This window comes from Gastrolobium bilobum, unplaced genomic scaffold (assembly GCF_033153095.1).
Source record: "Gastrolobium bilobum isolate Gb01-03AN ecotype WA unplaced genomic scaffold, APGP_CSIRO_Gbil_v1 utg3778, whole genome shotgun sequence".
NCBI lineage: Eukaryota > Viridiplantae > Streptophyta > Magnoliopsida > Fabales > Fabaceae > Gastrolobium > Gastrolobium bilobum.
Window position 1 is genome coordinate 1 of NW_026900154.1, and position 27,580 is coordinate 27,580.

Consider the following 27,580-nt stretch of genomic DNA (forward strand, 5'->3'; position numbering starts at 1 on the left):
TAATTGGGTTGCTTTAGTTGGGTGAATAAGCGTACGAGTGGTATATAAAAAATTAATGCATGGGTTGAATATGAGAATAGTAAGCCCAATGTAATAAAAAGAGGAATGAGAGCTTAACTGAGTATATATATTGGTGGGCATGTATACACGTAAGTTAAAAAAATAAAAAAAATAAAAAAAATAAAAATGTGACTGGTTTGAGTTTAGTACACCGAGTGTAATCCATTCAGCTGAATAGGGTATTTAAAAACTTGATAGCCCAAATAATAATTTTTTTTTATTTAGATGAGGAAAAGTACTTGTGCCATGGGCTGCTACAAGTTAACTCGGCCAGTATAAAAAAAAAAGAGTAATATAAAGTGTATGAAAGTAATTGGGCCAAGTATGATTTAATAATATTATAGCCCAAATATGTTAAGCTCAACACTTTCTTATTATCTTGATTTTCAAATCTGACATTGGTCAGATTATTTTTTTTCTCTATCCCATCTTTGCTTCATCCTCAATCCTTCTCTGCACATATCAGCTTCTTCTTATTGGCACAAATGTAAAAAAAAAAAAAAAAAAAAAAGAGAAAAGAAAGAAGAAATTTGTTATCAAAGTTGTGCTTTATGCACAGCAGAGCCAATTTTTAATGGTGAAATTCTACCATTATTGCACCTCTGAGATACTCCAGTGGCTTTTAAAAAGTTTTCTATAGCATTGATGTGACTTCTCTGCATCTGTCTCATCTCATTTACTCCACCAAGAAAAAGATTACTTTTCCTTTTCTCTATCTACACTGCACATCTTTATCTCACTAACCCTTGAGACTTCGTTTCTTATACTCATTTTTGTCGGTCAAATTTTTTTTCCTTTCCCATTTTTATTCTGATCTCTCACTCCCACAAAATGCTCATTTCTCATTACTCTTTACCGCCGAAAAGGAGAGCACCACTTCATCATCAAGGCCTCGACCTTGTTGAGCGTCTTTCATCACTGTTGGTGTGGTCTGATTCGAATTTAGGTTTAGTACTTCCAAAACCCTATCAATCTCTTACTTTAGATTGTTTCACTGATCTTCCATTTTTCTTTTTCTTCTTTTCTTTCCATTTTTATTTTATTTTTCTTTCCTTTGTATAGGAGATTCAAACCACCTTGTATAAATTCCAACCACAACCACACACACTGACTTTGTTGATTCTTAAGTTTGGTTTCATGAACATTGAGATATTTCAATTTTTATAAAGTGTGTAGTTCTTGATTTGAGATTGATGAATATTCATTTGATGCTCATTAACCTAGTTGCAAAAAAATAAAAAAAAAACAGGGTATATTGTGGTTCTATATCCAGGTGCTGAATTATTTATTTTTTATTTTGCAAGACCACTAATAATCAAACACCCATAAAAAAAAAAAAAAAATCTGAGTGAGCGAACCCCCTGCCACATATGTGAACTGCAGTTTTAGTTTCTTTGTGTGGTCTATGTTGAGATGAGTCAAACAAGCAGGTGTCTAAAAAAAACAAGGAATTTTGTGGTTGAAAGTAGCGAGTTCATGTCATAATTTTGCTGGGTATTGGTTGGTTGTGTAATTTTGGATGGGTATATAGTCTGAATTGTTACTTGAGTTTGTGCCTTATTACTGCTGTTCTCTATTGCCTAACTGAAACACAACTGAGTGTGTTTTGTTGTTGCACTTTTTTCTATCGCTTTGACACTTACCTGCTTCACTCTTTGGGTTCTTTTTCCGTATTCACATTCAATCTTCATTTCACTCATTCTCTAGTTATCTATTTCAGCAGCAATTATGGCTCCAAAGGCAGGTAGACATGTGAAAAACCTCAGCCACACACACTTAGGAGCACCATATTAATGGTCTCCCAGGTTTTATCTTTTCTACATTTGTCTATAGTTGTTTATCCTCCCCAACATGTATATTATTCTCTTCAATATTGTGTTCTCTGTTGTTAAAAATGATTACTACCATTTGTTGTGAGGACGCAACTGCCTTTTAAGTTTGGGGTGGGGTATACAGGGTATGCTGAATTAATTGATTTGCATGCTAAAAAAATTTAATTTTTTTGAACTTGAATAACAATTTTCTGGTTTATCTATACATATGACAACCATTATCATTAATTCAATTATGTTGATCTTGCATATCTTGTTAACTCTCTGTCTATTCCATTCTAAGTTGGTGAATTAGCTATGCATCATCTATGTTACACTTCATGAGAGCAGTCCTAACATGACTCAGCTTAGTTCATGTTACATGACTGAAAAATAAAAACCTTAGTGAGGATTTGGACCCAAACACATATACTTTCTTGTTGAGTGGTCACTCTACATTGGGGTCCTTAACCTACATTACACCTAGGCGACTAGTGTGTTTATTTCCACATGATAAGGGCACTTGTTTCAAATTGTTTAGCCTAGAGCCAAAAAGCTTTACCTTTTTAATTAATTTTAATCCCTTGATCCCTTATTTGAGCTTGAACCTTTTCTTTTCTTTTTACATAAACATGATATCAAGAGCCAATTCCCCCAATCCATCCTTATAGGCAAGCCTTAGTCTTTGATTAATTCTCACTAGGCTGCAATGCAAGAAAATAAGTAAGGAAAAGGTAAGCTAGCTTGAAGAGAGTGGTTATAAAAAGAAGAAAAATATAGAAGGTGATCAAGAAGAGATTAGAAGAAAAAAAAAGGATATAAAAATGGAGAAAGAAAAATAGAAAATTCCCTGTATATAAAAAAAAGAGGAAGGTGAGAATGAATGTGAAAAGTTGAGGCTGAAAATAAAATAAAAAAGGTAAAAAAAAAAAAGAGCAAGCAGCTTCCTTTTAACTTGCTTAGACAATATTTTGCAAGGCTAGATGTTGATTAATTAGACACTTAAGGTTAGCCTAAATTAGCCAAGTGTCTAGAAAAACAAATATCCAAACACAGCCCCATTATAAGCCTAAAAGCCCCTTTGATGGAAATGCCACATTAGACATCAAGTGTCTAGGCAATATTGTATGTTAGGCACAACAATGTAGAGTTGATGATGAGTGATTATCCTTAATGAAAAATAAGAGAGATGAGTAGAAAATGCCTTGTGAGGAACTCAGTGTATGACATTGAACTGATATGGAATATGTATAGTGACTGTTTGATATGCATTGTGACATAGTGTGCTGTTTGTTTAATTTAAAACTTAGTTTGGACTAGACTGCTGTTTGGTATTGATATTAAAAGACAATATAATTGATTGATGTTAATGGATGACATGTAATGTGATAAATGGAGGATTGTACTGTAAAGCCATTACATTGCTTGAATGATGATCTGAATGCTAAAAAAGACAATAGCTAACAATGTGCTTACTGAATTAATATTTTCTTGATTGCTTGAGGACAAGCAAAACTCTAAGTTTGAGGTATTTTGTTAGCTATAAATTATGATTATTTTAATGGCTTTGTTTTTACAACATTTGAGCTAAAGACTAGTTATAAGTGCAAAGTAATGGGTCAAATGAGTACCAATCAGCCCAATAAGGTAAAAGAGAGAGAAAGAGATAATTTGATGATTTACTATCCTCTTTTACTATTTTTATTGCAGTTAGAGAGCCATATGAGTTACTTTTTGGAAGTGAAGAAAAAAAGAGAGCCGGACCGTTGGATGAGGACAGGCATAGATGAACAGCAATGAAACTTTGGATCAATGGTTATTTTTAGTTTTAAATAGGAGTCTTAGATATAGAGATATAGACTAAGCACTCTCCTGTAAAGTTTTAGTTTTCAATTCCAGAATTTCTTTTCTGCTCTTTACTTTTTGTTAAGTTCGAGTCTTTGTTCTTCAAATTCTCACATCAAGAGCAAGCGTGAAACTTCTTTCTTGGAGGGATCCAAGACTCAGCTACATGCAAGCTTTGGTTCTTCATTTTCCTTTTCTAAGTTTTTCATTTGTTAATATGAATTTCTAAGTTTCTTTTTCTGGGATTCACGATGATTGGGTGATCTTTTATTTTTCTGAATACTGTGATGGTTTGCTTTAGTTTCATTTGATTAGCAAGATTTTGATTTTAAGTTCAAGAACACCATGGGAATGGATCTTGAATATATTTTGCATAATTGTGATTGGGAAATCAGGTTATGACCCTTGTTAATTGAACCCTTGAGGTTAGGGATAACCCAATGAGGTCTTTGATATAATTTTTGAAGATTTAGAAGACTTTGGGAAAAGATCCTTCTAAAGATTAAAACTGGAACTGGGAATTTTCAGCTAAAATAGCCATAGTAGTTCAAATTCTGATCTTAAAGTGCCGTAGCAGTTATAAAACGCAGGAATGCAAAATTTTTCCTTCATCCATGATTCAAGAATTCCAGTACCGTATAATTGTTAAATTTGTGATTAGATATTCCTCTGTTAATTTTGTTTAATACAAGTCTGATAAATACCTTGCTTCATTTAGTCTTTTCTTAGTTTTAAAAGATTGATTACTTAAATTCAAGAAATTAGAAATAGGAATTAAAAAAGAAAACTAAACAAACCGTTCCCTGAGAACGATAACTCTTTCTTTCGAAAAATTACTACCCAACACTTTGCAAGATTTCCCTCTTCCTGTTTCATAGTGGTAACCATCTTCAAGTTCAACCAAACTAATGCATGAACTTTAAGCTTGTTAAGAACCGACTTCTTGTCAAGTTACTCCTACAGTTCACAGCTAACTAGCAAAGTGCCTGTTTGAATTCTGTTTTCAAAAACAATTTTTTTATTTTCAGAAGCAAAAAATCTATTTAATAAGTCTTTTTTTGTAAAAATAATTCTAAAAATTATAACTCATTTTTAGTTTTTAGAATCAAATTTAGAGAATATATCTGAGTCTTTTTTATGTTTTGACTTTTAACTTTCAAAACAAAAGCAAAAAACACTAATTTCATTAATTATTTCACAAAACAATTTTAAGAATAAAAAAACTAGAACACAATTAAACAGACACTATGTTTGAAAGTGTTTTTTTTTTTTGTTTTCAAAAACTGTTTTGATTATGAATTTTAAAAACTGATTTTGAGAGTAAAAAACAAAAAAACTTATTTGAGTGTAGTTAAACTAAAGTTACGAAGAAGTTGTAGTTATTTATAAAAATGCAATTAATGAAGTTTTAGAATTACAAAAATGCCACCATAAAGTAATTGTTTGAGTCTTCATATTTATGAAATTGCCATTAATGAATCTTGATATTTACGAAAATGCTATAAAGAACTTTAGGATACATCACCCCAAAAGTTAGCTCAAAGGATGGGAGTGTCCAAGGCCTTATAAACTCCACATTAGTTGCTTATACAACCAATGTGAGACTATATATCTCAATACGCCCCCTCACGCAAAAGTCCTTTGGGCTTGAAGCGTGGATTATGTACAGGCCCAATTTTTTTTTTTTTTTTTACTTTTTGTGCTTTTTATTTTAATTCCACTTTAAAGTGGGGGGCGGTGAGGATCGAACTCGTGACCTTGTAATCACTCAAGCTCAAGCTCTGATACCATATAAAGAACCTTGGGATACACCACCCCAAAAGCTAGCTCAAAGGGTGGGAGTGTCCAAGGCCTTATAAACTCCACATTAATTGCTCATACAACTAATGTGGGACTATCTATCTCAACATTCCACCATAAAAAAAAAATCAGAAAACGGCTTTGGATAACATCCCTAGGTTGTTTTGGATTTTCAGTTTTTAAAACTAAAAAACAATCAATATTTTGAAAATCATTTTGCAAAACAATCATTTCTAAACAGATTTTTTTACTTTTTAGTTTTAAAAATTTAAATTTAAAAACTGTTTTTGAGAATAGGAATCCAACAGGGCCACAATCTCTTGATTTCTTCACTGTTGTCTTACAGCACTACACATCACAAGGTGACTTGCACTTAAAACATGATGAAATCATATTAACCTCAAAGCAGTATATTATCCTCTGTTGGCGGTCAACTAAACTTTTTAAAAGCTACTAGTAAAAATATTAAGCTCCCCAAAAAAATTAATTTTGTTTGGTATCTATAGATCTTAGTTAAAAAACAAAAATTGTGAAAAAAATTTACTAAATTATTTTTCAGCATTCTCTCACAACTTTCACCAAACAAGGTAGTGTGCCATGTCAAAGCAATGGCATTAAACTCTCCCGTGAAAGCCTTGGGAAAGCTTTGGCTTGCACAGACCAATTCAAATTGTTCTAACAATACTGAAATTAATACTTTATTAGTGGCTAGGTAAGTTTTAAGCTACTAGTACTAACATTAACATTATGGAAGCAAGACATGAATATATTTGATAATTAAAATAATAATAAAAAAAAAAATATTAGTTAATTACATGTTCCTGAATAAATTTAGACCATAAACACACTTGGTCTCAGTGGCGGAGCCACTTGGTTCCTAGCTGCTGCCAGGGCACCCGCTAATTTTCAAAAATATTATATATTTCTTTTAAAAATTATGATATAGTCTTATTATTGGTTAAGTTTTTAAAAATAATACAATATTGATATTAATTTAATTTTATTAGTTAGGTCTTTTGGTATGACTGGATCTTGTCCCTAGCTCCGCTATTGCTTGGGCTCTTTTGTAAGGATCATCATGAAGAAGTTTAGGACCATATTTCCAGGTTTCTGCAATATACTCAAGGATCACAATTGATTCAGCTATGGCCTTTCCATTATGAACAAGTACAGGAACCTTCTTGTAAACAAGGTTGTAATCAAGAAGTAAATCACTTTTGTTTGCTCCATGTACTCGTAAGGTATGCCCTTGAGATTAAGGGCCAATTCCACCCTCTTGGCATAAGGGCTAGCCCAAGTTCCGTGTAGGGTCACCTTACTTTGCTCTGCCAATCGCTCTAAATTTTTATTGTCTAAACGTTTCACCTAGTGGTGTATATTTGTTTAAGGAAAAAGCACATAAAAAATTTCTGCTCCCACACTTCTATAAAAGGGAATGGGTCTTGTTGGAAAGAGGAAAGAGAAAAGAGAAAAAATTAGCGAGACATAGTGTGTTAAAAAAAAACCTTATTTAAGAGATTCATATCATTCAAATGATGATAAAAAAAATAAAGATCTAAGTAAATAAGCTTTTAACTAAAATGGCATCAATCGTAATATTAGAGGTTAGAGTGTGGGATGATGAGAGAAGCTTATTCCTCAACTGCATAGCATGTTTCTTTCGGTGTACTTACGCATCTCAATGTGTACGAGAGGAAATAAAAAAGTCAAAGTTGCCATACACACTCCAACTTGGCCAACTTGACGATTGAATGGAATTTTAAAAAAATTAAAATATTACACTTTTAATAATTAATAATGAATTAGTAGCAGTTTGAAAACTAATTTCAGATCTATTGCAGTCATTCACGCTCAAAATAAGCGGGAGAATTTATGCCCAAGTGAGACGGGAATTGCAAGAAATTCACGCCCAAAGTAGGCGTGACAATTCACGCCCAATCCAGGCGTGAATTGCTTGGCCTATAAAAACCCCAAAATTTCCACTTTTCCATCTCACATCTTCTCTCTAACTTCTCTCTAAAGTTGCTCTGTCTTCTCTCTAGATTATTTGTGAAGCATTTTGCGCAGCGAAGCCCTGTCGAACAAGTAAGTCTTCATATCTGTTTATCAAATTGTTAATTATAATATGATACATGTTATTATAGTAATTTAGGGTGTTGCGCATATAACTGTTAATATTTTTGTTAACACATGTAAATTGCCATTTTTTTTGTAACAAATGTAATTTAATATTTTTTGTAACACAAGTAATTAAAAAAATTTTAACACATGTAAATTAATATTTTTTGTAACACATGTAATTAGTTAATTTTTGTAACACATGTAATTAATGTAATGACTTTTGAATATATTAATGAAACCAATTAATTTATTATTGTGTATAGTACACTATTATGGCTAACTCGTCATCGTCGGAGTCACCTCGGTCTACATCTAATACTGAGGCTCAGGCCGAGCCTTCGGATCCCAGGACCCATGTGCTTCCAGGACCATACCGGTGGGACGTACTTAGGAGGCGCAAACAGCGCACAAATGTTTCACAGGTTGTGTGGAACGAAGAGAAGTGTCGCCAGTGCAAGACTCGACGCGGTGTTATCAAGGGGGGCCATCTCCTGGTGCTATTCCTGATGTCGTGGCAGACTACCTGCAGCAGGCTGGCTTCCTACATGTCGCCTGCATGCGGCATATTCAGGTACGCATATGTACTAGTACCGGTCATGTGACTTTTAATTTAATAATAAATGTTATAAACTAAGTGTATGCTTAAGCAAGTTTATTTTGATAATAAATGTCTGCATTTATTTCAGATTGATCCCATGTTGATCAGTGCTCTGGCGGAGAGGTGGAGACCAGAGACACATACGTTCCATATGACGCAGGGCGAGATGACCATTACGTTACAGGATGTTGCGGCTATATTGGGATTGCCGACTGATGGGAAAGTGGTTACGGGCGCTACATCCACCAACTGGCGAGTCTTGTGCGGAGAGGTGCTTGGTCACGCCCCGCTCGTTTCAGAGCAGACGTATGGGGATGTCAAGCTCGCATATTTAGACAGACATTATGCGCGTTGGGCTGCAGTTGCTGCGAAGCCACAGTAGGTTATATATTTTACTAAGGCACACATTGCGCGTATCATGGCTTCTATGCGACAAATCTGGAGGTAGCGTCGTCGGATGTGCTACATTGCGTTGCTTGCAGGAGGTTTTGATGACATTGGACAATACAGTTGGGGATCTGTTGTTCTCGCACATTTGTTTAGACAATTATGCGAGCTTACTGACCTGCACAGATCAGACATGGGTGGATGTCATATACTGCTGCAGATATGGGCGTGGACCAGATTTCCTCCTATTGCTCCTCCTCTTCCTCAGCCTACTCACCCAGAGTGGCACTTCGGTCATCGGTATGTGTTATTTGTTTAAGAATTATACTGTAATTTATCTGTAACAAATTATTAATAATCTTGCATATTTAAATTTTGCCTAACAGGTTTAATGGTTTAGCCCGCTTTAAACCACAACATCAGCTTCTATATCGGGGGACTCTAGACACGTTGACTAGGGACGAGGTATGTTATATTTTTTTGGAGAAATTATGATTATTATTTTCTCTTGCTACCAAATTAAGACGTTATGGAAATTCATCATATTTTTTGTAGGTTGTTTGGCAGCCGTACGGAGACTATCATTTCTTGGACATACCTGCAGATGAGCGATATCTTTGGTTGGCTAGGACACCGATCATATGTTTTTATACGGTTGAGCAGTGCCAACCAGATAGATGCTTGAGACAGTTTAGTTTGGACCAGCCGATACCTTTGAGGCCTAGAAAGCTCAAAAGGGTTCATGATCACACGCTTCGAGGTAAATGGCCTGATAACTGGCAAGTTAAGCTCAGACCATTTATACATAGATGGCAAATAAGGGCTCAACACATAGGTCAGCTACCTCCCCCATTGGCAGGGCTGATGTCACCAAACCATGAGTATAGGGATTGGTATCGGCTACGAGGCAAGCGTTATGTATCCAGGAGGGCGGCGAAGATTGGACGCGGTGTATGTTTTCTACACTCTCTTACTTGCATATTTTTTTTCATTTATTGACATTGTCTTATTAAATTTCAGCCTTTACTTGCACTTATTTATTTTTATTGTAGATTGATAGGTCTGGAGATGCTATACTTCGCGACTACTCCTGAGCATTTTGAGTCCTTCGGTTTAGACTGGGTTCATGAGGAGATTGGGCGCTTAATTTTTGTATTCAGAGAGTCGTCCAGGGTGGAGGAGCCAGGATCACAGGCTCCCCCGGCCCAGACACAGGATGAGCCTCAGATATCTCTTGACATTCCTACACATAGACAGGAGGGACGAGGGCTAGGATGTCGTCGAGAGCCAGTGGCACCACTTCCGGAGCCTATACATGCCCCTAGGCCACGCATAGATATGTCTGGATACTTCAGGCCCCCCATGATGGGACAGACATATGATTCTCAACCCATTTATTACGGTCCTCTTCAGCATCAGGATGTGCCATTTATCCCTTCGCAGACAGGTACACATGGTCCACCCATGGACCCCAGAGTCAGCCAGTGTATCAGGCTAGTCCAGTCCACAGCGCACCTGGTTACGTGCCAACCACACAGGCTGAGACTAGCACTCAGGATTACCAGTCGTGGTCACATGGAGATGTTGATGACCTGATGAAGAATATGTATTGGGAACCAGATTTGACACCAGATTGGGAACCATTTCAGCCTACAGATGCCACTCCACCTGCTTACCATGCGTCTACGTCATCTCCTATACAGCCATTTACAGCATATGGTTCAGGACCAGAACCTGAGCCAGCATCACAGCATGAGCCAGAGTCAGCATCAAGCTGTCTATGACCCAGAGAAATATGATCATTCAAGCAATCGTGGTCTCCACCCCATTTAGTAACCTTCCATTTTTCACCGTATGTTGGTTTTATTACCCTAATCCTCCACGGGCAACCCTGTTCATACGCACAACATTTCATACTTAATTTGGTAGACGTGCTCTCAAGGGCGATCGCTTCTTGATGCTCTTTCATTAGGTTTCTCTTGATTACCATTTGCGCCTCCTTTTTTGATTCAAATTCTTGCTTAACATACAACTTGTTACCTATTATCCACAGACCATTAATTGAACCTGAGCCTGAGCCAAAACTTGAACCGTCGTGACTAGAATCTTGTTCCCTCGGATGATCCCAATTAATGTATGTGTAATGTGGAATGTCTTTCCAAAATGGACCAACATCGTCACCTGCAAGTACAAAAATAAACATTAAAACCCAAAAAGCTGCAAATATAAAAGTATTTTTCAGCAAGTTACTTACTTACCTTCCGAAATTGGCGGTAACTGAGTGGACGCGACGTTATCATGTTCCTGGACATGAGAATCCCCCACAACATTATATTCTAGGATTTGAGTTTCAGGAATACCACATTCATCATCGTTGTCTGAAGCGCTAGCATCCTCAGCAAGAAGTTGATCTTCCATTGCAATATTTTCATCATCGTCATCCTCACCATCATCTTCCATAACCCAGGTAGGGTCATTTTCTCCTTCCTCAGACAGATTACCCACTGGAGCAGCCGATGATGATGCATTATGTGCAAAATTTAAATCAACTGACCTCACAGGTATAGCAACATCCTCTGTTTCGGCAATATCCACGTATAACTCTAAAAAATCTTTCCTTGACTAGTTGAAAAACTCTCTGATTACCATTTCTACGTCTTCATCGTGAACAACTTGCATACTAATGTATTGTGATTCACACCATATTCTTGCAGTGACCGTATTGATAGATTGTTTACCTTCAAGCGCTAACTTTTGACGAATTTTTTGATGTACTTCGCTAATTGTTGAGTTCCACATGATACGTGTTGGCCTTTTCTCGCCTTCAAAAATGACACCACGTCGACCTTCCATTTTCCTACCATTATAATATAAAACAACACGAACAAAATCAGAATGTGAACTCATTCTTAACTATATTAATAAAGAAAAACACAAAACAGAGTATGCATAAGCAAGTGAGACTGTATCGAAGACTAAGAAGTTAAGATGAAGAAGAGTTGTGATGAATGTGGAGATGAGAGGTGTTTATATAGGAAAAATAGGTGTCATTCACGCCGAAATTGGGCTGGAAAGGGGGCTGAGTCACGCCTAGAATGGGTTGGAATATCCAGTGATTCATGCCTGCATGGGGCGTGACTAATCATGCCTATTTTGGGCGTGAATAACGAGGAATTCACGCCTAACATGAGCATGAATTGTCCTGCCCATTTTGGGCATGAATGACTGCAATAGATCCGAAAATAGTTTTCAAACTGCAACCTATTCGTAATTAATTATTAAAAATGTAATATTTTAATTTTTTTGCCTGAAAATAAAATCATTATCCAATATTTTGTTCATCGAATCGGGTCGGCAAACTGGAGCATAAACCGTTGGTTTCAATAATGGAATTGGTTTGATCCGAGAAAATACACTTTTGACCCTATTTTTTTTAACACTTCCTTTATATTTGAGTGAAATCTTATATGGGTCTCACTAGATAACTTAGTGCCTATTTGGTATTTCTTATTTTTAGTTTTTCTTCTTCTAAAGTTTAGTTAAATATATTTTTATAAAAAAATTTATAATGAAGAAAAAAATTAAAAAAAAAAAGATTTTTTTTAAAATATATGGCAAAATTTTTTATTTTCATATTTATTTTATAATTTTACCTTCATTTTAAACTTGTATTTATAATTTTATCATTTATCATAATAATTTATTCTAAAAATAAATTATTTTATTTTTCTCCCTTGAAAATCATCCTAACTCACAACTTTATACAATAATCAAATAACTTTTAATTTTATTTTTTTAACTTTTTTTTTTTAACTTTAACTTAAAAATAACTTTTAGCTTTAAAAAAAAAAACGTCAAACAAGCTTTTAGTAGTAGACAAAATCTTTGACGAGATTTTGTCTTGTTGAAAACATAATGTTACAAAGTGTGTCGCTAACATTCAGTTCAAGAACTAAGCGACTAAAAAACCCATCAATCGTGGCCTTATTGCATGTTCATCTCTTCAAGACATATTTTCTACATTGTTTGGTAGTTGGCCCGGAATCCGGATAAACAGTTTTGTGAAGCAATCAAGCGAACTACGGCAGATGATTCAGAACTTGCACGAGATCAATAATAAGAAGACACATTTCAACATTTCCAAAAGAAATATTATTATTGAATAACTGCAATATCCGACCATCACGTTTATTCAAATCTATAGAAATATATAACAGTGTTCTGAACTAAGGAAGAAAAGGATAGCTTCCAAACTTCTCAGTTTGATCTCCACTTCAAGAATTAAATGTCCTCCTCCTAAGTTTGAAACCAAAAAACAAAAGTCATCCTAAAAAAAACATTGGGAAAACCCATCAAAAACAACCTCAATCTAAATAGTTTTAATGAAACAGCAAACACTGCACATAAACTCATTATCACTTCCTGTAACCCAAAATACTGAAAATAGAAATGCTAAACAAGAGAAAAAAGACCAGCCTTCAACTGTCAATAAGTACATCATCAAGCAAATTACATGAATACCAAAAACAGGATTCTCAACATAAAAAAAGAATCACAAGTATATTCTACTTCACCAACCATGTTGTCCCCTTTTCACTTAACTTAAAATATATATATATAATGCTAAAATCGGTCCGCAATAAGTCTGCCAAGGTGCAGGAAAAAAACAAAGGGCATATTTATGTAAGAAGAGGAGCAAAATAGCAACAAGCTAAGATTACCTAAAACAGGTTAAAAATGTAATGTATATTTACATACCTTAGCAAAGCTCTCAGGATTTATAAAAGAAGAAATAACAGGTAAAAGGAATGAGATTTTGAAAGAAATAAACCTGGAAGAAAAAGAATTGCAGACAGCTAGGGATGATAAGTAGCCGACACTTCACTCCCAAGCACTTCATGGGAGTGTTCAAGTTCTCAAACCCTAACTACACACTTCACATATATTGGAAAATAAGGATGAATCAATAATGACAATGTTGTGCTAATGAGAACATCCATACTTTTCATCTATTTTGAGAATAGAGAATTGAAAACAAGAACGAAACCATTTCTGAGATCTTTCCTAATATCTATTCCAAAAGGTAAAAATAAGATTTTTTTAGAACAATTTTCACAAAACACTCTTTATCATACAAGTTTTTTTGTTTACTTGTTCTTAAAACGAAAAAATTGTTCTGAAACAGCAATCAAACAGGCCCTAATACTCAATGATATGCATGTTTATGTAAAAAAGAAAAAGAACAAGCTGGTCATCTGTTCAAGACAATTTACGGAGCCTTCGTTAAAATTAATTACACAAACATATTACAAGTTGATGAGCCTTTGTGTCTTGTTATCAATGTTACGTTGGGGGCCAAAGAAGAGAGCCCAAGAGGAAGTTGAGAATAATAAGCTGATGGTGAAAGAGAATGAAGGAGGAAAATTAGTTATTGGGGAAGCCACGTGACAAGCTGTTGAGATATATAGTCCCACATTAGTTGTATGTGCAACTAATGTGGCCTTTATAAGGCTTTGGGCACTCCCACCCTTTGAGCTAGCTTTTGGGGTGGTGTATCCCAAGGTTCTTTACATGGTATCAGAGCCTCGCCACCCCCCACTTTCTCTTGTGGCGTTTCTTAGCACAGGTAGGCTGGGCCTGTTGCATTGTCCACTCTTCAAGCCCAATGGGCTCTTGTGTGAGGGGGCGTGTTGAGATATATAGTCCCACATTAGTTGTATGTGCAACTAATGTGGCCTTTATAAGGCTTTGGGCACTCCCACCCTTTGAGCTAGCTTTTGGGGTGGTGTATCCCAAGGTTCTTTACACAAGCTATGAATGGTGAGGGAATACTGGGGGAAATTTGGAAAGAAGATTCAGGAAGATTGTGATGATAGAAGGTGTTTATATAGCGGGAAAGGGAAAGGGGGAAGGCACGCATGAATTGAGCTAACTTGGAATGGGATTTGGGGAACTCTAAAGTCTGGGTTGTTGGTCTTGGAGGGAGCTGGAAGTGTTTTTCCTTGTTTCTTTTCTGCAGAATGATGGAACTCAGAAAAATACAGCACTGATCTCATTGACAATGGAGGCACTAACACAATATTAAATGCAGAAAATAAACCCCAAGAAAGCCTCAACTCCCCCTCAAACCAAATACCTAGACTTAAGAGTTCCCCAGAGGTCTCTCATTTCCCCACTAACCAATTCTGAATACATGAATTATAGAAACATCACCCCTAAGTTCTATATATACTAATTCTAAAATACTAATGGGCTTGGATTATTTATTATAGGCCCATCAATACTCCCCCTTCAAAATTCACCTTGTCCTCAAGGTGAAGAGAAAGGGCAGATAATGTGAGAGGATTTTCCACCCGGATCCCATTGTCAGCAGAAAAGGATTTGGCTTTGTGTCACCAACTCGCTTATGGTCCTGAGCAGATTCTAGTGGACTTGCATTTTCTGGTCTAGGGGTGTTTCTGGTCCAGATCTGAAAAAAAAAAAATGGAAAACAGTGTGAACAGAATGGAGAGAAGCTTGGATCGATTGGAAGCAAGCATGGAGCGAGTGGAAGAAGGAATGGATCGGGTTGAAGATGTTGTTCATCAACTTCAGAAAGCAATGTAGACGTTAATAGAGCGCATCGATTCTTGTTTTGCAAAAGAAAAAAAAGCGAGAATCAAAGAAACCAAATTCGAAAAAAAAAAGGGAACGCAGATAAGAAAATCGGAGAAGACGACGATGTCAAAGCAGAAAACGCAAAAGAACGATTGGAAGGGAACGACGCAAAAGCGGTGCAGATTTGGGAAAAACAAATCTCTATTTTCGCTATGAAAAACAAAGATCAAGAAGAAGAAGAAGAAGAGGTAGAGGTGCAGGGGGAAGAACAAAATCAAGACAAAGAAGTTGGCGGAAGGGCGACCATTATGGCAGAATTACGTCTTCATGCCATTACAGACTTGGGAAGGATGATGTCTCTGGCTCAAAGAGTGGAAGACAAGGAGAAAGTGAAGGAAAGGGTAGGGACAATGACGGGGCAGATGGGAAATGGAAGTGGAAGTGGAATGATGAGTGGGCTCAGTACAAGACCAGCCCTGCATAACAGGCCCAATTCGAATAATGGGCTGGTTGGAACAACAAATCGATTTTCAGCCCACAATGGGAGGAATACTCGAAGTGTGGGCCAATCAAATGTATTTGGCCTCACTAATAGCCAAGGAAGTAATAGCCCAGCAGGGGGACAAGCAGAGATCAGTACGACTATCCACAGTGTGGCAAATGGGGACAGAGGCAACCCTAGCTCCAATAATGGCAGTAGAGGAGCGAAGTTAAGCCGGCTGTCTCCGGAGGAGCTTAATGACAGAAGATAGCGAAACCTTTGTTTCAGATGCGATGCGCCTTACTCAACGGAGTATGTGTCTCGCAACCCAACTCTCAATTTTATGTTTCTTGGTGTGGGCGAGTCGATTCCAGAAAATGTCGAAATAGGCGCTATAAATGAGCGAGATGGCGTCGGACTTGGGGAAATGCTACAGCTGAGCGTCCAGAGCATTGTTGACTTGACGTCAAGCAGATCCCTCAAATTATGGGGTGATATCAAGGGTCGAGAGGTGATGATTCTGTTCGACACAGATGCGTCACATAGTTTCTTGGCTGAACGAGTAGCGCGCGAGTTGCAGTTTGAGATAGAAGACACAAGGGGTTTCTCGATTGAAGTAGGAGATGAACTGGCTGTTGGAAAAGGAGTTACTATTGCCATGACACTAGCAGAAGCATATGAAGTTGTTGATTCAATGCTGGTGAAGGATGATTTCGGTTCAACAGGTTGTCGTGTCATTGTTGAGGAATTTCTAGAGGGAGCAGAAGTGTCATTTTTTGCAATGGTTGATAGAGAAAATGCAAGTCCACTAGAATCTGCTCAAGACCATAAGCGAGTTGGTGACACAGCCAAATCCTTTTCTGCTGACAATGGGATTAAGAGGTTTCAAACAATGGGATCCGGGTGGAAAATCCTCTCACATTATCTGCCCTTTCTCTTCACCTTGAAGACAAGGTGAATTTTGAAGGGGGAGTATTGATGGGCCTATAATAAATAATCCAAGCCCATTAGTATTTTAGAATTAGTATATATAGAACTTAGGGGTGATGTTTCTATAATTCATGTATTCAGAATTGGTTAGTGGGGAAATGAGAGACCTCTAGGGAACTCTTAAGCCTAGGTATTTGGTTTGAGGGGGAGTTGAGGCTTTCTTGGGGTTTATTTTCTGCATTTAATATTGTGTTAGTGTATGTAAAAAGAGGCTATGCCTCCATTGTCAATGAGATCAATGCTATATTTTTCTGGGTTCCATCACAGAATTTTCTCCGTATTATGTATTAGTTTTTTTTTGCGTTAGGATTACCATTATATGTTTCTGTATTGTTGTTGAATGAGATTGTCATCGTATTTTATTTTAATATAATTTTCCAGTCCCCCACAAGTTAACTTTAGATATACAAGGGCGATGAATGTATCCAGTAAAGGAGAGAGAAGAGCAATTTTTTATTTATTATTTTTTGTGAGACAATGGGGCGCCTGAAATCCAATTTGTTTATTTGGTTTCTATGCAATTTCAAGCATGCAGATCACTTGCAAAAGCAGTCAATCATTGAGATGTCAATTCTTAAGTCTAACCAAAAGAACTCCAGAAACCCAAGTGACAAGTTATAATGTTGATTGAACAAACAATGACAAGATCATGGCAAATCTTCAATTAAACTAATATGTTTTATGTAGCGATCAATTGCATTCAATTGTCTGATATCCCATGACTATAGTAATAACTAAAAGAACAGAATATCTACTCCCAATTTTACTTAGCAAGAGAAAATATCGAATACGAGACACATCAACAAGACATTTGTCATAAATAATTATCATCATAAACTGAACTACCAAGCAAAAAATCATATATACAAACAAAGAAGACTAAGTGGAGATGGAAAAGACCACATCATGGTTCTTACCCTCAACAAAAGACTTAATATTATTGTAGTTGACATCTCATGCTTGGACAGAGACTTTTCAACCAGAGTCCTCACCTTGACTTTCAATCTCCCTCTTACGCTTTCTCTCAAGTAATATAAACTTATCTGATTTCCAGATACACTCTAATAAAATAAAATCATCACTAACTGGGTATAACTGTCTGAAAACCTGCTCCAGTAGTATATATCAAAAGAGATGGGGAGAGAATAGATTAGCATATAGATATACTATTTTCGATTCATATCCATGTCTATGAATAATTATATAAAAACGAAGAATTTAAGAGGTACAAACTAACCTCAATTCCCATATGAGTTATTTTTATTGATTGCTTCTTTTCAGAGAGGGAAGAAACCATGTTGAACAGTGAAACAACATCAAGTAATATCTGTACAATGGGGAGAAAAAGGTTGAATCAGTAGAGCAATATCTGAAAGGTATCTGATTAAGTAGATTGAATGATAAGACATAAACTTGGGAAACTTACTTGTTGGACCAAAAGTCTAAGACGCGCAAGCAAAGCCATAATTGTTAGAGATAATCCCATGAAAAAAGTCCGAGCAAACAATACAGATACCTCACTATTAAGTAGTCAAGGATAGAAATTTTACGTAGCAGTCTTAACAGATTACTCCGAAAATGTTCAAGAAGCATTCACTATATGCTACTGGCGCTGGCTATGATAACAATTTCTAAGAAAGGGATTGTATGTTCTATTTTTCCAAAGTATAAAGCAAAAATATGAATCAAGGATAAAATAACAGGCCAAAATATCACATCAGATCATTGTAACCAAGCACAACAGAAACCTAAAATATCAATGAAATAAGTTCCTGTTTCAACAAAGATCTATATCAATCAACAGACATGCAAAAAGCAAAATATCAACATAAGTATACAAAATGATAGAGCACATAAAAATTCCAGCACAGATAGAGAAATTATATAGACATCGTGTAAAATTAAGCAAGTAAACTAATGTTTTACAAACAGCACTGTAGTTACGAGACAAAAAAATTGGAAAAAAGAATACTAAAATCATATCATGGTGCATCATGTTTCATAATAGCAACTGGTACCTATTGTATGAAGTAAAAAAAAAAGATTTTATATGCCTTATGCCATGAGCAAGGTATGGCCAATTAACTAAACCATGAGCATATAGGATAAATAAGCCACCTATTAAAATATAAACCACGTAATACTGACAGTGATACTGACAGTAGAAGGATACGTTGCAGCCTTCAGTATTGGTTCAACCATCTGCATCAGAAAAAAGAGCACCCAGAAGAAATAAGCAATCCAATGTTAAATATATTATGATGCACAGGAAAAAAATTCCTATTAAAATCAATTGATTTGTGTGAAATCCTCATAGTATTATTGTATGCATGGGAAGAGGAAGCAACTAATAAGCTACCACCGTAGTAACATAATGATGTTAATATAGAAAGGAAAGAAACCAGTTAGAAAAACACTGAATAATAATTAGCTGCAATTTCACCTCTGCTAGTAGGCGTGCAGCTCCTAAAAGATGCTCCATAAAATTATGCTTTTCATTATTGCATTTTCTCCTTTTTAAGCTGCCACAAAACAGTAAGGAGAACAACATTATCATCAAGAAGATAGGACCTCTAATATCATCACGTACCGATGGAGAAATTTCAGCAAAAAATTATCTCAAAAACCAATAACAAATTCATATACAAGAAAGGAGTATGACTGCAAGATGTTCAGTTCTGCAAGAGAGAGTAAGCCTTCTCTCATAGAATTGTAATTTTGTTTGTCTAATAATATTGCCACATCCATATTCACATACTTCATTTTTTAACTCGTACAGAACATGTAGGTCTGAAAAAGGTCTATCATATCGTACCACTTCACATGAAAATTATAAATTGTCACTTCCCACTTTCATGAGATCTGGTAAAATGAGACTTTGAAATTTTTCCATTTTCTTTCTCTAAGCCTTTCACATACTATTAAAACACACAAGGAAAAGGAAAACAAAATCGGAGATATTTTAAACAAAAAATCCATGCCAATGTGCTAGTCACCTGAGGCATACTAGTTCCCCCCCCCCCCCCCCCCCCAAACCCACCTTTTATAGGGTCATTAAGACATACAGTTACTGATTTTGAAACAGTGGTAAAAGAGGAACTGCTTGAAATATCAGCAGGACAAACATTCAACATATTTTAAACACTCAATCATATTATCTTGTCAGTTTGTGCATTGAATTAGGAAAACTTTTCAGAACACTAAGAAATAAGCTAAACTCACCTCTCTAAAAGATGAACATTCTGTTTTGGTCTATCACCTTTGATAACATGGAAACATGATGTTACAAGCTCCTCCAAGTTTGCCAACTGCAGAAGCCTTAAATCCCTCCTCACCTACCAATTATCATACCGCACAAAACCCAGAAAGACATATAAATACACATTGCATACTAGTAAGCTCAAATGTAGGTACGCACATTCCATTCAATTTTCCATGCAAATGCAATTGCTCCTAAAATTTGTTCATTAAGAGAAGGAAAAAAAAACAAAGAGAAAAGATTTTGACAAAAATTTCTAACACTAAGCAATTTCATATTGTTGAACACTGACTTTAAAGAAACAGTGTGTAATGTGTGGTAGTGTACCTTTAAAAGATGCTGGAAGTAGGAACAATGCCGGTGCTGATTCTTGTTCTTGTATACGATTCTATGTAGGATGCCACACTCAGATTGGAGCTGGGTAAACATAGATGTCATCCTTGGCTCAATTGTTTCCAATTCGGTACCCATTGAGTCTCTGAATTTTAATACAACAGCTGAAAAATTATTATCTAAAATAACATAAATTAAGATCGAGTGTTGCGGCAATGTTATAAAACTCGGCCTGATCATTGACTCGGTCAAGGTTTTGCGTCACTGGGTCAATGGTTCCAGATAAATATATACAAGTCCATACCATATATAAAATTTAAAAATAATATATATATATATATATATATATATATATATATATATATACAAGATTAGTGTTTCTCATATTGCAGAAGATAATTTTATCTCCTACGCATACATAAAAATGTGTGAGGCCATGTGGGGCCATGTGAAGAGAAGAGAAAAAAAAAACGTGGGTCCCATACACTTTTATGTGTGTGCAGGAGATAAAATTATCTCCTACAACATGAGAAACATTAAATTTTATCCCCTATATATAACACCTAGCACAATTTAACAAGTCCAATTTGACAACATTTACAGTATAGTTATGTAGTGAAACATTAAATTTTATCCTGTAAATTAAACTAAAAAAGCTCTCCTTATTTACAGCTTAAAAAAAAGCATATGATTGCATTCTGAAAAATACAATAAAGCAAGTAAAAGGGGTATGCAAAACAAAAAGCAGGTAAAAGAAAAAATACCAAATTTTGAGCTGGTGGGTCTTCTTTTAGTGTTGGGAGGTCACTTTTACATAGAACAAACCAACATTCACAACAAAATAAAAACAAAATAAAAATAAAAAACACAAAGCACCAGCATTGTCTATGTATCAGACAAAACAGAACTGGTAACAAACTTTACTCAATGTATCCAGAAAGGACTTGTGGATACAAACTTTAGTCACACTCTCTCTCACACGCACACAAACACACTCACAATGACAGAAAATAGGTATCATATCATTCTTAAATGTTGTCTCTAGGTGTATATGGTTAGCAGCAGCAACCTCTTGAAGACTGCATACGTGCAAGAGCTAAGGAGTAAACAGCACTAACCAGAATGAACATAAGCAATCACATTTTCTTTTTCACCTGAAGCAGTCACAATAACAGGAACAATAAAAAATCCACAAGTTTCATACATTATGTACTAGACAAATGAATTCAATAGTATCCCAGATCACATAAAACACGAACGTGAACAAATAAAAACCTCAATACTGAACTCTAGTGAAAACAATTTATATAAAAATCTACCACTTGTAAATGCCAAATTAACAGAGCAGTGGAGTATATGTAAAAGTTACATAACTAAGTCGAGTATCACTGCAAGCAAATATAGGTGGCCATTTTCAAAACTTCAACTTGGAAGTGAATCCCATAAGCTTAATTGAATATCAGAGGGACTGTGTACGAGTTAGACAAATATTTTGGCAAATCTAATGAATACCAAAATTGCATTGGAGAACACTGACCAATGTCATAAATAACAAAGCAAATAATTGAAAGTGTTTAAGGCAGTTTCTAAGCTGAGCCAAACAATTGAAAGAAGCATTAATTAGAAACTACATACAAAGCCTATTAAACCCAACAAAACTTCCAAAATTCTCAAACCCGAATTTCAGAAGAACAACGAACAAAATAAAAGTGCGACAGATTAAAACCAGCAGAAGACAAAAAAAAAAAGTAACAAGTCAAAGCATGAGCACACTAATAACACGACCTTCCATTATGAAAGCCAAATGCTTTACGAGATATAAGGCAATTCAACCCCTCAGAAAATCAGAAGAAGACAAAAAACCAAAAAAAAAAGGGAAAATAAAAACAGAACACAAAAATTAAAATTAATCGAACAGAACAAAAGCTATAATTACACAAAAAATTTATTGAGAAGGGTAAGTGAAAGAACTGATATTTATGGAAGAGTGTAAAAGAAAAAGTATACCTTTACTAATCAAATGTATGTTTGAAAGTTGAAACCCTCGTAGCTAATAGAAAATTATGTTCGAGAACCTGGTACCAACAACGTTAGTCAGCTCTACGGGTGTTAACGGGCGAGGCTCGGTTCTTAAAAGGTTAAATTTGTATTTAAATTTAAATGTTATCAGTATTGTATGAACAAGTCAAGGATGTTACGTAATACAAAAAAAAAAGTCAAGGATTTACTTGTTACCAATATAATTACAGTTCACTTTTCTGCACTTACTGCTGCAGCAGATAAGTTATTTGCAGTAAATCCAATACAATATTATTTTTGAGCAGAAATCACGATATTTTTGTAATTTTAATTTTTTTCAGAGTTATTATAGTTTTTATAATTATAATTTTTTAATATTTCAATCTCAAAACGACGTTGTTTTGAAAGTAAAGACAGATAACTTATCTGCATTAACTGCATAAATATTTTTATGATATAATTATTGGTCTGTGACCTGGTTTATTTATAAAAAAAAAAATCTGATTTAGCTTGTTAACCTATTTAAAAAATATAAAATAACAAAAATTTATCTAAACAAAATATACAATCAACAGGACTAGTAATTCTATAAATATTTACAAATTCAATGTATATCCAAATAACATAATATAGAACAAAATCATTCAAAAATTCTATTTAACCAATAAAATAGGGTAAAATGGATTGAAGAGAGAGAACTATCACAAGTAGTATAAGAGTTTAAAATTAAAATGGAAATTAATATACTAGGCCAACATAAGAGGTTCTAAGGTCAAGTTTTTGAATTGGAGCCAGAGGTCTTTTTATTAAACCAGTTTTTATACAAATCTAAACATTGTTCCAACAACCAATTTTAAGCAATGAAAGCTCAAACCTTCACAAGTCAAGTAAAAAACCCCTAAGGCTTTGTTTAGGAGTTTGGATGGGAAGGAAATGAAGGGGATCCAAGGGGAGGAGGAGAAGCAATGGAAGGAATTGTAGGGTATTCTCTTCTCTTATTTGGGAGTTAAAAAAATGGTAAGGGAAAAAAATAGAGGGTTAATGAGATATTTTTATCATTTTACCCCATTTCTAAAATTAATATAATTACTATATTTTACAAATTAAATTAAATTTAAAATTTTTAATAAAATTATTTATGTACTTTTCACAATACTCAAAAAGATTATATTTTCGATGGAATTTCTACGTTGCAAACGATAAAAATTTCGTCACAAAATTATTTTTTTCGTCGGAATATTTTTCGTCGAAAAGCGACGGAATTTTTTCTCAAATGAAAATTTTTACAAAAATAAATTTTCTATTGAAATTTAGTTTTCGCCAAAAGTTTTGACGAAAATGATTTCCTCCATCAAATGTTTTAAGTGAAAAAAAAATTTCGTCAAAAATTTTGACAGAATGTTTTCCGTTCAAAATTTTGATGGAAATGTGTTCGACAAAAATTTCGACGGAAATTGTTTTGTCAAAAATTGAGGAAAATGTTTCATTCGAAACTTTCGACAAAATTTAGATTCTGTAAAGAATTTTGACAGAATATTTTTTTCGTCAAAATTTGTTATCAAATTATTTTTCATCAAAAAATTTTACGGAAATATTTTCTGACGAAAATTTTTGACAGAAATATGTCCCATTTGAAAATTTTCATAGAAATATTTTTTTATTAAAAAACTTGACTGAAATATTTTCCGTCAAAAATTTTCGATGGAAATGTGTTACGTTAAAAATTTTGACGGAAATTTTTTTTTTTTTTCAAAAAGTTTAACGAAAATGTTTTCTTCTAAAACTTTCGACGGAATTTAAATTCGGTACAGAATTTTGATGAAATTTTTTCCGCCAAAAATTTTGATGAATATGTTTTTTTGTGAAATGTTTCAACGAAATTTAGATTCCGTAAAGAATTTTGACAAAAAAAAAATATCATCAAAATTTTTTACATAAATGTTTTTAATCACAAATTTTGGTGGAAATATTTTTCATCCAAAATTTTGATGGAAATGTTTTCCGTAAAAAATTGTGACGTAATTGTTTTACGTCGAAACTTTTCGATGGAAATGTGTTTCGTCAAAATTTTGGACTGAAATATTTTTGTTGAAATATTTGACGAAATTTAGATTCTATCAATAATTTTGACTGAATTTTTTTTTCGTAAAAAAATTATGTCAATGATTATGGCAAAATCTGGTTCCGTCTTTAATTTCGTCTTTAATTTTGACGTATATGATTTTCATCAAAAAATTTATCACTATTTTTGACGAAATACTTTTTCGTCGACAAATTCTTTCTGTATTTGAGACTGTTCTAATAATGTCACATTTAAAAATGATTTACATTCATATAATTTTCACATTTTAATGCTAAGGGCATATAAGTAATTTTTAATATTTCCCCCCTCAAATCCTCCAAATTGGGGGAACTTTAATATTAAGAAGAAGGAGAGTTTTGGAGGGTTTAGTAAAAATCCTCAATTTCTTCCTCTCATTTTTTTAAACTCAAACAAGGGAAGAGCTTACTAAAATCCTCACTTTCCTTTCCTTCCGCTCCTAAAATCAACTCCCAAACAAAGCCTAAAAGACAACTGGTTGATTTATCATCCCTGGTCACCTCGTATAATGTATGTTTCAAATTCGAATGAGTCTGACGCCTAAAGCCATGTGTATCAAAATTTACTGTTTACTGAACATTTTAGGATTTTTACAAGAGATGAGATATTCGTTTGACCAGAGTTCAAAGTTTTTCAACTACATCACAAAAGCGTGTGACCCCACATGGTAAATAAATATAAATAAAAACATAATAAATTACTCAATAAGTAAATAAATAGGCAGAAGCTGTAATAGGAAAATAGGGATGTGCATGGGTCGAACCGAACCGGATTTTTTGAAAAACCGAATCGAATTGGTTTAAATGGTTCAGTTCGGAAGTGGTTCAGTTCGGTTCAAAACTAGTTCGGTTCGGAAGTGGATCAGTTCGGTTGGAAACGGTTTGGTTCGGTTCGAAACTGGTTCGGGTCGACCCTCTATTGAAAAGAAAAAAAAATAAAAATTCAAAAAATAAAGTTATAAAAATCAATTTGGTTTGGTTTGGTTCGGTTCGGTTCAAAATGGTTCGGTTCTTAAACTGGTTCTAAAATTGATTCGGTTCATGAACTGGTTCTTTAAAAACTGGTTCTTTAAAAACTGGTTCGGTTCATGAACTGATTTTTAAAAATCGGTTATTTTAAGGGGCGGTTCGGTTCGGTTCATGGTTCGATTCAGTTTTTTGGTTATTTTGCACACCCCTACAGAAAAATGCACACATATAAATTAAATTAAATAAATAAATAATTACGTACATAAATAGATAAATGTTGTGAAATAATAGGTAACTATAAAATAATCAAAATTAAAGTAAGTAACTAGAAAAAGGGTAATGATGTGCCTCTGGCAAGTGTGGTTTTTCAAGTTGAAATTGATAAGAATTAAGTCATAAAAGAGTAATTTAAATACATATTTGCTAATTATATTGATTCTTTCTATGTCAATGATAATTTTCACCTATTGATTGTGTTTATACAGGTAAAAGAAGTGAAAATTACAAAATTATAAAAAGCCTGTTGACGCGACTCCACACGGGTGTAGCACAGTACAAATTCCAGCAACATGGCGCGGAATGGCGGCACACTGGCGCACACCCGCGCCAATTTACGAACTTTGCAGCGGTGCTTTGCAAGTGGCACCAACTGGCTCCGGGTTTGCGGAATATGCAGTGTTGGCCAAAGCATGGCGCAAGGTGGCGCCAAAATGGCGCAAAGTGGCACCAAATCATGGCGCAAGGTGGCTTCAAAATGGCGCCAAGTGGCGCCACTATAAGAGAATTCTTGTCCGACTTTTACAAATTGACAGAAGCGTGGCGCGAGTTAGCGCCAAACCGGCGCCAACTGGCGCCGGTTTGCGGGAAAGATACACCGTCTTGTCCGAGGGCATTTTTGGAAGAAGGAAAAGAGGTGTATAAATAGGATGCCTTTTACAGAATTAGGGATTAAATCCTATTCCGAAGACCAGAAACGATGGTTGTGCTCAGAGAGAGTTCTGAAGGATCTTTTTGTTCTACCATTTTTCCTCTTTTCATTGATCAAGTATGTTGAATATTGAATTTTTAGTCATGATAATGATTGGCTAAGTTATTTTTTATTGTAGTTAGGGTCACAAACCCTATGTGAACCCTTATTACGACGGGTTGTTTTATGATTATTCGTTTATATAATTGTCTTTATCTCTATCCTGTACGTATTTTATACTTTCTTTATTAGAACTAATCAATCTAATAGTTGAGGATAATCTAAGGGTTAGAACCCTAGATTGGAGTATCGGGTTTTGATCTTGAAAGGGGGTAGGATAATAATTGGTATGCATGCTAGGAATAAATGTATATTTAATTGCAGATGCTAAAATTATTGAGTTCATTGCTTAATGCCATGAGAAACATTGCAAGGAATTGGGGTTTCCATTGGGATTAAAGGGTTAACCTTGCAAGGATTTGAGGGTTAACTATTAATACTTTTAGATAATAATTTATCTGAGTAATTATATAAATGAGTATTGTAAATCAATCCAAAGTAAGAAGTGAGAATCATATAGTGTGTGTACCTTAGCTGCAATGCTTTTTATTATTCTCTCAAAAATCCAAACTATACCATTGCTAATTGAATTGAAAATTATATTTTAAATTTCATTCTTTAGTTTACTATCAATTCACAATTTTCCAAAAATAACCGAGGGTTCCAACTTAAGGGGACTGGTTATTGTAGTACTTGGTTTACAATCCCTGTGGAGACGATACTCTACTTACTCATTATATTACTTGTGCGATCGGTATACTTGCTGGAGAGCATCAAGTTTTTGGCGCTGTTGCCAGGGATTGTTAATTCCAATATTATAAATAACCGTTGATCTTTGAGATTGGATTTTTATTTTTATTTTTGTTCTATCTTGTTCTGTGTTTTGCAGGTGCTACTAACCATTTTTTTCTTAGTTTATGCAAGGTAGACTTGCTCCTACAGACTTTGTGATTGATCCTGAAATTGCAAGGACTGAGAGGAAACTGAGGAAAGTTGCCAAGAAAATAATTTGGGGAATTCAAGAACGTACCTGTACAACCAATACAAGAGATGGCAGAAAACAACAATGCTGGTGGCAGAGGCCACAATGCAAATAACCCACCTCCAAGATTGTTGGACACCATTCTGACTCCGGTGTTCAATAGGCCAAATTCAAGTATACTCAGGCCGACGGTGGAGGCAA

At 34.9% G+C, this 27,580-nt stretch overlaps 3 protein-coding genes across 6 annotated transcripts; 2 read left to right on the forward strand and 1 right to left on the reverse strand.

The window, feature by feature from the left end:
• The first annotated feature begins 7,909 nt into the window (after positions 1-7,909).
• On the forward strand, positions 7,910-8,617 carry LOC133295527 (protein MAIN-LIKE 2-like). The gene is made up of 2 exons (XM_061494365.1): positions 7,910-8,131; positions 8,324-8,617. Exons 1-2 carry the CDS (start codon positions 7,910-7,912, stop codon positions 8,615-8,617), a joined length of 516 nt encoding a protein of 171 aa, XP_061350349.1.
• Positions 8,618-8,692: 75 nt separating this feature from the next.
• Positions 8,693-10,218, forward strand: LOC133295529 (protein MAIN-LIKE 2-like). Its single transcript, XM_061494370.1, has 4 exons — positions 8,693-8,922; positions 9,009-9,087; positions 9,178-9,540; positions 9,643-10,218. The coding sequence occupies exons 1-4, from the start codon at positions 8,693-8,695 to the stop codon at positions 10,216-10,218; spliced, it is 1,248 nt and encodes a 415-aa protein (XP_061350354.1).
• Positions 10,219-12,786: 2,568 nt separating this feature from the next.
• Positions 12,787-22,193, reverse strand: LOC133295530 (uncharacterized). Of its 4 annotated transcripts, XM_061494372.1 has the most exons (10): positions 21,047-22,193; positions 20,277-20,427; positions 19,913-20,025; positions 19,134-19,212; positions 18,864-18,892; positions 18,117-18,210; positions 17,928-18,017; positions 17,608-17,797; positions 13,454-13,556; positions 12,801-12,918 (listed from the first exon to the last, which is right to left on the reverse strand). In XM_061494372.1, exons 2-8 carry the CDS (start codon positions 20,418-20,420, stop codon positions 17,666-17,668), a joined length of 681 nt encoding a protein of 226 aa, XP_061350356.1. In that variant the 5' UTR covers positions 20,421-20,427; positions 21,047-22,193; the 3' UTR covers positions 12,801-12,918; positions 13,454-13,556; positions 17,608-17,665. The 4 variants fall into 4 exon arrangements, with proteins under 4 accessions (XP_061350355.1, XP_061350356.1, XP_061350357.1 ...); XM_061494371.1 differs by lacking the exon at positions 13,454-13,556 and having other exon boundaries at positions 12,787-12,918; XM_061494373.1 differs by lacking the exon at positions 13,454-13,556 and having other exon boundaries at positions 12,802-12,949.
• Between the last annotated feature and the right edge of the window lie 5,387 nt (positions 22,194-27,580).